Genomic DNA, 12,696 nt, shown 5'->3' with positions numbered 1-12,696 from the left:
CTCAGTGTCTTAGTTTGGTGTTCGGTATAACTGAGTATCAGTAAATATTTTCCATGTATTTGTCTGCAACATGTATCAATACTCTTCATCATTCATTCATTGATCACTGAGCCATTATTGAGACCCTTGTATCTGATATTGCAGGTAAAAGATAAGAAGTTTGTGTAATATACGGTTTCTGATTTGAGTTTCCAAGCCAGCTGAGAACATAAAAAAGTTAAATTCTTAAACAAGATATAAACAATAATATAAGAGGTAGAACTAGTATAGTTGGTATGTGATTGATTGCTAAGTAACTTTGCAATTGATCGCTACCACACTCAAATGAAGGAGAATTTTTGGAGTTGGACTCATCATTGAAAGTATGCAGTACAGCAGAGGTGCGTGTGCAGAAGGTGCTCTAAAACTCTTATTAGGAGTGTGATGTGAACAAATAGACCTGGAATTTGATCAAAGCACAAATGAAGAACTCAAGAATACCAGACCTGAAAGGGTACTTAGATTCCAACTTCCTTATTTTACAAATAAGAAAACTCAGGATCAATTAAGATATTTAAATTGCCCCATCAAATAATTTAATGGCAGACCTATTCAAAGCTGGGGTCCCAGGTCCTTAAAGTCAGTAAGCACAGGTCCTGCACATCTCATAAAAATAGTCAATTTGGGGGTGGAGGGAGTGGTGCAGTACAGAGGGGGGATTAAGATTTATTGATTGCCTAGTGTGTGCCACGCAAAATAAAACAGTAAGAATCTTTTACTTGTTCAAAGTAAGTCAAGATGCACATGAATTACTTTGGGTAGTGCACAGGTAAGATCGTTTTAATTGACCAGTTAGGTTTCAGTTCTGTAGAAGTTTTCATTTCTATAAGGCCTTCGCTTTACACCTCCCAGTGGGACCTGCACACTCCAGGGTGCCTCGCCATCCTCTGTGCTGGAGAATCAGTAGATCCCTGCGTTTAACCTCTCTTCTGGCTTCCCCAACTCTACTGGGATCAGTACTCTAAATAACTGAACTTCTATACTCACTGGAATTTGCCAAGACAGTTCTAATCATGGATAACTCTCCCCTAGCAGTGTTGGGACCATATTCATATAAATCTCTCTCTGTTGTTCCATCACAACTGTGATTTGAGAGTTTTGCCAGCTGCCTTCTCAAATTCGGGCAGGGCTTTTTACTTTTTCTTTCCTATATAGCTCAGTAGACTTACCCTCCCTTCCTCCATCAGTGATTCTGACCTTTCCTGCTTCACCCAGCTCCAGTTTACAACAGCAGAATTCCTAAGGTCGTCACCCTCTTGCCTCTGACATGTACCTCCATGCTCGCTCCCGCTCTCCCATGTTTCTCTTCTCCTCCTGTAAGCTTCTCAGCTTCCTATGTGTTGACACCCATCATCTACCTCAGGACTCTCTTTGTTTGCCAGTAATAACCTTCCTTACCAAGAGGCATCATGGTGTAGTGGTTGGTAGCGTGAGCCCTGAAGCTATACTCTCTGTATTCAAATCCCATTTCTGCCACTTAGTAACTGTGGGCAGGCTACACTTAGCCATTCTTTCCATTTCTCAGTAGGGTTATTATGAGGGCTTAAGAAACATTCTGATGGCCTGTGTACTTCCGTAGGCTTTCAATGTTAGCTCTTCTTTTACTCAAATCAACCTTATCTTCAAATAGTCACTTTGCTAAATTCTGTTTCAAGCCTCATTAGCTTACTTGCTTTCCTTAATCAGTTCTCTTGTCCCATCTGCCCATAAAAAACCAAGCAGCCTTCCCAGACTATTCCAGAGCCTTACCTTCTGCTTTCTTGCCAAAAAGTGTTGTCTGTACCATCCGCTTCATAATTAACTCAGACTTACAGTACTTAACACATTTTTCAACTGAACAGATAATTTTTCATGCATTTATGCAAAACTGAAGGACACTGAAGACAGGAAATGTGTCTTATACTTTTTCATGAATAGCTAAAGATGAAGCACTCCTTAAAATATCCCTATAATATTTTCCTAGAAGCATTTTTTTGAGATGGCTACTGGTTACAAATATGGATAAATATTTAAATCTTACTAAGCATAAAATTTAAAAATATTAAAAGATCTCATTAATGAAAGTATTTATAGAAGTTTATATGGCAGAATTCATAGAACACGTGTAAAGACAGGCAAGTTTAATAGCGATAATACCAAAACCAGGAGCTTAGGAATAAGAAGAAGTAAGTGAATCTCTAGCCTTACCTTTAACATGCTTCCATTTTCAGAGATACTGAGACCTGGTTTCTTCAGCAAGGGACGGCCATCTTTTAACCAGGTCAGAGTAGGTGGGGGAATAGCATCACTTTCACATTGTAACTCCACAGCTTGGCTAATGAGTACAGAGACATTCTGTTCTTCTCCCATGATATTTGGTGGAACTAAGTGAAAGACGGGTTTTCTCTCAGGATAAAACAGGCCAGCACTTGGCTTATCTTTATTAATCATCAGGACAAACACTAAATAGCTTTATTCGTTCTGTTAAGATATAGGATTGCAATAATCCTCACATATCCTCTTCGTATCATTTCGTTCAGACTCAAGTGTTAATAAATCACCGGTTAATGTGCTCCTGTTGAACAGAAATGCTTTTCACTAACATTTTCCTTTAACAAGTTTTAGAACTGGAAGTTCTCCACAAGTACCCACTGAAGAAACTTTTTGAACTCGATGTTACCACCTTCAGATTTTCAAAGTAACAAATCACATGAAGTATTTTGGAAATAACAAATTAAAAGTAAATACACTTTTGATATTTGTTTACATGTTTTACAACATAAATTTCATAGACACAGAGGAAAAATTTGAAAATAAAGTTGAAAGAGCTCACCCAGTCTCACAAAAATGTAAGATGGTGACAGACAATAGCTTATTTGAAACTACGTGACTAATTGGTAGCAGAGCTAGGAGGCTTCTGATTTGCATCTTAGAACTTCATTTGGTTCTCGTGGTGCCCTGTCAACTTTCTATGGAATAAAGACCGTGTGGGATAAACGACACAATAAAGAACTAATCAGTGGCCATCTGTACAACATACAATTACATAAAAAGAGGAAATGAGTTGAAATTTTAATGAGATTAAAACTTGAATTCTCTGGCCATAAGGCTTGTCACATGCTGAAATGTGTTTTTGGAGACGTTTAAGGAATCTCCTTCCTGTGGGTGTATTAAAAAATAGAGTAAACAGTCATTTGTCTCAGATGGTTTAGACAGCCCTGCCAAGAACAAAAGGGTGGGCTCCATAACCTCTCAAGGACTCTTTCAGGACGGTATTTATAATAATTCAAAAAACACAAACCAAGAATGAAATCAGGCATGTTATAAAAGGGTCACTCCAAAAAAAAAGTAAAAGGCATGGGAGGGAATTTCCTTGGCTATTTCTCACTAAGTCCCATAACTATTCAGGAACATAGGAAACTTACTGTATTTTAAGTTTTTTTTTTGGTTTGTTTGTTTAACAAAAAAGGTTAAGCTGTACTGAAATGAATCCTAAGGGACTTTCCAAATACTTCGGTAGAAATGAGATTTTTGCGGTAAGGAACATTAATATATACTGACCATTAGCCATTGTTTCAGGCTTGATACTGTGACGGAAGGACAATGAATGCAATAGACTTTACTAGTAACACTGTGTTTCTGTAACCAAGTTTCTGTGCTACTTTGTTTTCTACAAAGGAAAGGGCATGTGAACTAAAGGACACTTTCTTCTGCTCTTTCTGGATACAGGACTTGTGCTAAATCCAAAGGAATTGATGCTAAAGAAGAAATGCCATGCACAGTGGCTGGAATAGACCAACGGAGCATTTGTGCTGAGATTTGTGACACCCTTTCTGCTACATTTATTAGCATAGACAGCTAGCTCTTGATACGTTTAACATAATCTATGGGGAACAGAGAACAGTGGGATTGTATTTAACAGGTGACACATTCGATAAAAGATACCAGCCGGTCTGAGATTAACACTGCTATAATATTTGAAAAATCAGCACAATTAGTGCTATTTTCTAAGATATTCTTAAAATATAGATTTTATATTTTAAATTTAAATATATATTTAAAAAATATATTATTAATATAAAAGATATATTCACCAGTCGTATTACAGAGAGCTCTGAATAGAACAGCCAATTTTACAGCTTGGTAACAATTTCAGGTAAAGTCTAGTTTCAGTGGATAAAAAGTACCATAAATATGTAAAATAAGTTTATCTTAGATAATTTCTAGAATTTACAAAGGAGCATAATTTTTTTATGACTGTAGAAGTAAAAGTCAGAAATAATCCAAAAAAAAAAGAATGTTAATTTATTTCAAAATATTTTTCCTTCAATTACTTTTCTTCACAGCTAAATGAGTTGAACCAAGTTCAAAAGGAAACCAGATTTTTTTAAATAGAGAGGGAAAATGTACAAGCAATAGCGTGTTTGTTTATTAAGGAACATAAATTAAAGCAAATCTAATTACAGCTGAGGATATATATTACCAAAACACACCTATTTTTTTTTTTCTGGCCTGTCTTTCATTTTCAACTTTTTGTTTAGTCTGAGAAAAGACCAAGTTTCTACTCTTTAGATTCTAAGCTTCCTTAGATGTTATCCCTATTTTGTTTTGTGGTTATGTTGTTTAGGAAGGGATTTATTGTGCCTGTTTCTTATCCTATGAATTATACTTGTTAAATTTAATTACCAAAATCAGAATTACCATGGAGTTTCGCTTGCTGAGATGCTGGGGAATGTGTGATCTTTAAGAAAGTTCTCTGAGCTTAGGTTTTAAAAAAAGGTACTACGAGAATCCAAATCATTTAAAAACTCAATCCCTTTGTTTCAGCACTTCAGAATATTGTAATACACACTCTGAATTTACACCAAGGAGAAAAATTTTTAATAAAGTTCCTTTGTTAATGTAGGGAAAGCTATTTTACCCACTGTCTACTATTGCTGTCACCCCCACACTACAGGGTAAATATGGAGGGGACTTAACTGCTGGAGATGAACATTCACTGGGCTCCAGTTAGACACAAGATTGTCAAGGTCAATACCAGATACATAGTAATATAATATATGGAAGTAATACTAAGAGTGGAGTATTATTTGGAAACTAATTTTAGGTTAAAAGCCAGTTTTAACTGTATGCTCTTCAGTAGTTTGCTATGCATATATATATATATATATATTTCAAATGCGAACACATAATACACATTCTCATATGTACATATTAGTTAGTCATTTAACTTTTACAACAGAGGAGTCATCTGGTTTTCAGACTTAGAGTATTTTAGCAAGTAATAAAGAACAAGATGCACATGTTTATAACTCCTAGAAAATATCAGCTCTCTATCATCTCCCAGGTCCAGTTTTGACCCTAACCAACATGGAAATGGAAGAGGCCAATCCCAGATCTTCACTGCTGATTAAATTTAGTGCAACTGACGTCACCTCTCTGCTTGCTTGCTAATGGCTGAAGGAGCCATTGTGTTAGATTGATTGATGAATCATTCTCTGAGGATATTTTAGATTGGGTAGCATTTCAGTTCTTCATAAAACATAAAAGTGACCCTGTTAAGGGAAGAGTTAGATTCTCTGCAGTTGGTCATTTTAGACTTACCTGTTATCTCAGCACAGAGCACTAGCAAAGCTGGAGGTTGGCTGTAGACCTATGACAACTGAAGAAGCAATAGGAAATAGGGATGCATACAGTGGTTTACTTTGGTGGTTTATTAATGCCAACTGGAACTTTAAGACTTATGTTAGCCATGTTGTAGTAAGAGGCCTTTTTATTTAAAAAACATGACTTATAAGTTAGTGCAATCATTACATTTACTTCTGATGAGCTAATAAAAAGTAGTCAACTCATATGGTCTGGAGATTAAAAAAAAAAAAAGAAATATATTGTGAATAGGAGTGAACTATTTGGAAGTGAGGTAGGACTTAGAGGAGAAGACCTGCATTAAACAAGTAAAATATTCTTTGAGGGGCCACAGAAGAAACAATTTCATTATTCCATGAATCAAGGAATATAATGCAAATAAGACACTGAAAAAGACCTGAAAGAGTTCTAAATGCAAAGGTGTACTGTTTGGAATGAATGGCAGAATGTATGAATGGAGGCCAATCTGGCCTTAATTTTGTTTGGCAGGACTTTTGCTGTGATGCAATCAGACATTTTTTGTTTTTGTTTTTGTTTGTACCTTACAGCTTGTAGGTAGAAAAAAACCCTTGAATTTTCTCTAAATTTATGCTTAATTTTTGCTCCTCAAATATCCTTTAGTTCATAGACACAGTATTTACTATGAAATATGCAGATTGTAAATATAGTTTAAAAGCAATAAAATCAAGGCTTGGAGAAGAATAGATCAAGAGAGCTACTTGAACAGATGCCTGCTTTAGTAAGAAAATGTCTTCCACATTGTAAAGCTGCTCTCCATAGTCATGTTCTTTACAATACTCAGAAAGCCAACATCTAGCATGCTGGATGTATGTATTTAAATTTTTCACAACTTTTAAAAAAGAATCTGTCTAAGTCAAATACAAGGCAGAAAGGTAGAATTTGATTTGAATTGATACTGTAATATCATTTCTATAGTTCATGGCTTTTATGGTTAATAACTTTTCTTAACTTCTTCAGTGATCCTAAGACTTGAACATATCTATCTCAGAGCAGAAGGAATTATTAAAATGTCTCACCATATACTCTGAGGTCAATGTCCCTTTGTTTCTCTCCAGCAGCATTCACTGCCACGCAGGTGTATCTCCCTGTATCACTGACTTGTGCACTGGTCAGTGCTAGGATGCGGCCCCCAGACAGTACCTATCAATGATAAGAAAGCCAAATAGCCAACATGCCCCCTTGAGAATGGTAGGTGTAGAAAGACTGTTTCTCTTATTTTCTGAGATTCATCAATTGATATTTGCTTCTAGAAAGATTTCCATTTGGATATATTAAAATGGGAAGCATCAAATGATCCACTTCTCATCTTCTCTGTGAAAGAAGACTGTGAGAAGTAATAGCCACTAAAACCAAGTCTTTATATATAGGACCAAGTAAAGGTCCAATTTTATCCATACTTACTACAGAGAAAGAGAGAGCCCCAGGGGAATAAGGGGAGCTAATATTCCTTCTAATTTTCTTTGGGAGGACAAGTAAGAAGTTAAAGTTAACAGCAAAGTAGCAGCCAAATGAACTAACTAGTCACATTCATTGCCCTTTTATCCTATTGGTCTAGTTACACCTCCAAAATGTTGACATTAACTTATTAGATCTTCATGATCCCAAATTCTGTAAGCCTTAGATGGTCAAGAAAAACTAAAAAAGTAGAATGGTGGGAAAAATTAGTTGTATGCTAAGCAAAATAAAGTATACTTTAAATGAGATATATGTGCTTCTGTATTTTTGATTTTCAGTCAATGTAATACACTTAAATTTTTTCTTGGACTCAAATTAAATTTCTTATAATATTGCCTTTCCTTTACTTCATTATTTGATGTTTTTGTAGAATTAAATATATCCCATATTGTTCTCTGATTTGTTATTATTTCCAGACATTTAAATATAAATTATACTAGAAAATTCCTGTTTTTGTTGTTAATATGCAAAATTTTTTTGTGTAAGGTATCTCTTATGGTGGTGGCAAGGAATGGGGATGGGAAAGTAGGTAGAAATTATCTAAAACAAACGGTCAAAATATAGCATCTACATATGAGACAAGAAAACTCCTAGGTATAGCGAGCTTTTAATGAATTGTTGAGAACTCCAATTGTGTATCCATGGTATTTATGGATATATATGTGTACATTTTTGGATAACATTTGTTAATTCTCATTCTCCAAATCTCTTCACCTGTTTATATTTCCTATATTGAATGAGCAGGTGATATATTTCCCCTAAGAAATGATGAAAAGTACCTGTATCCCATTAGCAAAACTGGAGACAGGGCTCCCATCTTTCAACCAGGTCAGACTTGGGGCAGGGATACCTCTGGCTTCACACTCTAACCTCACCAAGTTATTCACCACCACCGCCACCATGTTACTGCTGCCAGAAATCGACGGGGGCACTAAAAAGGAATTAAAAAATAAATAAAAGTAAGAAATGTTACCGTCACAGAATATTTCATCTCAACATAATGAAAACTATACGTAATGTCCACAGTAGTATGTTTTTACATGTAGTGTTTTGGTTTATCTATTTATTTGTTTGTTTTGGGGATAAGTTCTTTTCACACCATTTACTTGAGATTTTAATCACAGCCATCCTGTGAGGTAAGTAGGATAACTGATAATAAGGTAAGTAGGATATTGATGATATTTCCATTTTACAGATGAGGAAAAGGAGGTTTTTGCTACTTTAGGAAATTCGGTTTTTAATGCCAGAGTAGGTTTTTATTTCTTGATTCCCAGCTTTGTGTATGTGTGTGTGTGTCTCTTTCCTCTGTGTCCACTCAAGTACATTATCTGCCAATTCCTCTTACAAGGATTATTAAAGATAACCTGGAAACATTTCTTTAACCAATACCTATGATTATGATAGACAGTATGTACAAACAGGTTATTGTCAATAGCCAGTGAGATTGTCAATGACTACTTCAATAGTCCACCTAAAGCAAACAAGTTCAAAGGCATGTGACAATAGAGCATGAAAAAAAAAAGCATTTTAATAGGAATCATGAAATAAAATGTTTTAGGATGCTGCACTCTTACATAAAGATGACAATGATACACTGTGTTAGATATGTACACTAGAATATTATAGACACACTTAATAGCTTTTAATGCTTCTTTATCCCAGGATGATTTTAGGAGAACTCGCACTTACCATGGACCTGCAGACTATAAAATAACTCTGTAGCTCCAGCTGAGTTGATGGCCACGCATTTATATATGCCAGCATCTACAATCTGGGCATTTTCAATATCAATGACCTGTCCTCTGTTCAAGAAAGTCACACTGTTGGAACCTGAGAGTGGTCGATTATCCTTGTACCATGTAATAGCTGTAAGGGGAAGAAGAAAGAAGCCCATCTTTTTAAAAGAAGTCCATATTTTTAAAAGTTCATTAAAAATAAAATCCTTTCTTTTAAAAGCTCGATACATGCACTAAATTGGAGCTTAACTAAAATAGTAACGATCCTTTATTCTTATGCTTATCATTCAATTTCAGGCTGTTTAAATACCTTTTTTAGGGTTGACTTTTAGCTAGAGGTAACCCTAGGAAACACGAGTAGTCAAGCCAATATAAGAGTCCTGAAAATGAATGTATTTAAAAATATATTATTTATATTATCTCTGACATATCATATTGTCTGACAGCAACTTTTAACCAATCATATTTATTTTTCTTGTATATATTCTGCTCATCTATAAAAATTTGTTCTATGCATCTAATCAAATCTAAACCCTTCACATACTATTACACCTAAAAAAATGTATATTTTTATTGATTCATATGACTAACCAGTGATGAAAATCAATAAAACAAAATAATAGTCTCATCAAATGACTGATTTATAAAGATGATCAATTTGGACTAGATGAAAAATGATTTGCAACATAAATGTATGCAAAATACTAGTACGGATTTTGTGGCTATGGAAAAGATAAGACAATTAGCTATTCATGTATTTCTGCATTGTTTAAACGAGCAAACTATTTCATATAGTTAAAAGCAATGAAAATTCAAAAACATCATCCACCTAATGATATCCTTCCTTATTTTTAACCTTGAAATGTAATCTATAATCTTTCCTTTATTAGTAACTACTCTATTATGCTCATAGACAGATTCAGCTATTCCCAGAAATCTTCGAATGTTAATAGGTTACAGAGTCCACAAGTAAACATACCAGGCAAGGGATTTCCAGCTGCCTTACATTCCAACTGTACGGGGTTGTTTACCACCACAGTCTCATTCAGCATCTTCCCAGCATCCTCCAGACTGGGTGGTTCTGCAAGAAGCCCATATAGGAGGATATTTATATTGAAAATAGAAATTATCATTTCTTTCTTTCTTTCATCTATATATGCTGATAGACTTGGGATAAAAGAAAAGAATACTATTAAGTAGAAATGAAGAACAGGATAGAAAAAAGATATTAATAGACTTTCTGGATAATCCCTTTCTCTGTGCTCATAAGAAAATCCTTAGAATTGTAGATTAGAGGAGTAGGAAAGTTAAAGGAGTATTTTTTTATTCCAGTTACTCTGATTGTTCTGATGATGAACTGTCTTTACCAAGAAGTAAGCCATCTCATCTGAACCCTTACAGAGGAGGAGAAATCAGTATTTCCCAAAATATCTGACTTCATCTTTGGAGACTACTATCTTAAACCATTTCAGAAAATTCAGAATCCCTTTTTTTATTCACAACTTTTTATATAAAAGTGATAATTAAATTCTTAATAAAGTAAAACAGAAAACTCTCTCTTCAATTTTAAATAATCAGAGGTAATGCTACTCTATTGCTTAATATTAGGTAGGAATTCAGAAAGTCTATGAGACATAGTGTAAAAGGAAAAACAACATGAATAGCAATGCCCTATGTTTCCAATACTATCTCAAGGAGTATAGAAAGGATGCCAGGATGAAAATAATTACAAAAAAACTAGAGATCTTAATTTGAGGAGATGCTACAGTAAGTCTGCACTTAAAGATTATTAAAAAATGCATTAACAATTTTGCTAAATTTAACTCATTTGATGCACTGGCAACCCTCAACTCCAACCCACACACAATCAAGCAATCACTCCATTCATTAATTTAGCAAAGACAGAGCGTGGGGAAAGGAGGAAAGGGAAGAAGAAAAGTGATTTTACTAAATGAGAGCAGAAATAAAATTAAATACATAAATCAAGAGCATAAATGTGAATGAATTCATTTTGTTGTTCAATAGACAAGAGTTAACACATTTGTGGGTTAACACCACTTTTTAAATTAAAAAATCCGAGTAGATAAGAAGCATAAATTTTAAAATGCACAAAAATGTTGACAATAAAGAGCTGAACAGAGGTATACCAGGACAAGGATGACATCAATTTCTGACATACTGGTACACAAGGCAAAAAAGACTAAATATGACTAAGCAACATACTTTCTATTGATTAAAATGTTACAATTCATGAAGAATCCATGATAATCATGCTTTATGCACTGAATAACAAAGCAAAAACTGTTAAAAAGGAGGCAAATTTTGAAAAATCTAAAAGTAGTATACCTTAGTACACCTTTCTCAGGAATTGATTATGTACTGAAACAAAATAGTTATAAAGATTTTGAAAAATAAAATTACTTATGCAGATTGTGTATGTATGATTTTTACAGTTAAAAAATATGTTCTTTTCAAATGCAAATAGAATGTTTTTGTACTGACTATCCCCAATCTCAATGAAGCACTTTTAACCGCAATTTAATAGAACTATACATAAGAAAAGAATAGAAATCAAAAACAAAAATATAAATTTCTCTACATGGGGAAAACCATAGAGTTAATCAAGACAAAAGTGTAGGATTAGAAAATATAAGTTGAAATTTAGAATTAACATTAATGGGATGTCACCAAGCAGTACAGTAATCAAAGGAAACATTAAAACCCTAATTAATATATTCAAAACTAAATAAATGTTCTAAGAATTCATCTCAGAGCCTAGAACATGAAAAAAATAAACCATAAGAAGTCAGGAATAAAGAAATAATTTTTAAAAAAAGCAAAAGAAAACACCAGGGAAAACAAATGAGCAAAAACAACAAGAAGATAAAAATACTCAAAGCTGTTTTTTGACAAGCTTCAAATATGTCTGTTCTGAGGTAAATTTCTTTGTGGGTCAGATCTCTGTTTTTCTGAGAGTTGTTCCTGAAAACAAAGCCTAGAACCTTCTTCCCTGTCACATGTATGGTTTCTTTGTGTCCATTTAATTCAGTATATTAACTCTTCCTGCTTAAAATGCCTAGAATGTTTCTGTTTTCTGCACTGAATTCAGATTAATGATATGGTATTTAAGGACAAAATACCTTTAAGTATGGCTATCTGACTTTTCCAAGTAGAAAGGAAAAATAATTAGTCCATGGAACATTCTTTCAAAACAGTTATTTAAATACTCACTTGAAGCCTTCTGAACTGAAGTAATCACTGAAGGTTTTGACAGACTACGTAGCTGCTGCAATAAGACATTATGGTAGGAATAAGAAATACAAGACCTATGGAGGGGCCAGCTATTTTTCACTCCCCTAGAGAACTCAAAGAAAAATACTTAGACATCAGCAAGAAGGGCAGAGTAAGGGCCCTGAAATCCACTCCTCCATAAAAGAAACAAGAACACTGGAAAAATTGCCAAATCAATTTTTTCAGAACTCTGGAAATTAACCAAAGACTGTTAACAATCCAAGAATTGTTTATTCAAGAAAAACAGATAAATCTCATTATGAACAGTGAGTTTTATGGCATTTTTAACTCACCCTATTCCCAGCTCAGCAGTAACCTTAAAAACAAACAGCCCTGCAATCACAGTGAGAAAAGCGCCCTAAGAGATAAGAAGGGTGTTGAATGGGTTTGGAGTTACCTAAAAGCCCCATTCCTAGAAAAGTATCACTGTTTGACCTGTCTGGCCCTTCCTTGAAAAATCTCTACTTACAGGACTTGTTATTATGTATCCAGACTCAGAATTTGTTCAGTGCAAACAGCTTTTTCCCCA

The 12,696-nt window shown here is 34.3% G+C and overlaps 1 protein-coding gene across 5 annotated transcripts in view; it reads right to left on the bottom strand.

Annotated features, from left to right (window-relative positions):
- The window catches only part of HMCN1 (hemicentin 1), a 420,069-nt gene that overhangs the window by 140,750 nt on the left and 266,623 nt on the right, over window positions 1–12,696 (bottom strand). For all 5 annotated transcript variants that reach the window (XR_008999387.1, XM_057507948.1, XM_057507950.1 and 2 more), the window contains 5 exons: window positions 9,856–9,957; window positions 8,830–9,006; window positions 7,920–8,071; window positions 6,702–6,825; window positions 2,227–2,402 (listed from right to left, as the gene is read on the bottom strand). Coding sequence is in view for 4 of the 5 variants with exons in the window: in XM_057507948.1 (XP_057363931.1) it covers window positions 2,227–2,402; window positions 6,702–6,825; window positions 7,920–8,071; window positions 8,830–9,006; window positions 9,856–9,957 (731 nt within the window). In the remaining variant the exon portion in view is untranslated. The remainder of the gene's footprint in view (window positions 1–2,226; window positions 2,403–6,701; window positions 6,826–7,919; window positions 8,072–8,829; window positions 9,007–9,855; window positions 9,958–12,696) is intronic.

This window comes from Manis pentadactyla, chromosome 9 (assembly GCF_030020395.1).
Source record: "Manis pentadactyla isolate mManPen7 chromosome 9, mManPen7.hap1, whole genome shotgun sequence".
Taxonomy (NCBI): Eukaryota; Metazoa; Chordata; class Mammalia; order Pholidota; family Manidae; genus Manis; species Manis pentadactyla.
Note: the sequence above shows the minus strand (reverse complement) of the source record. Positions and strands in the feature narration are given on the sequence as shown.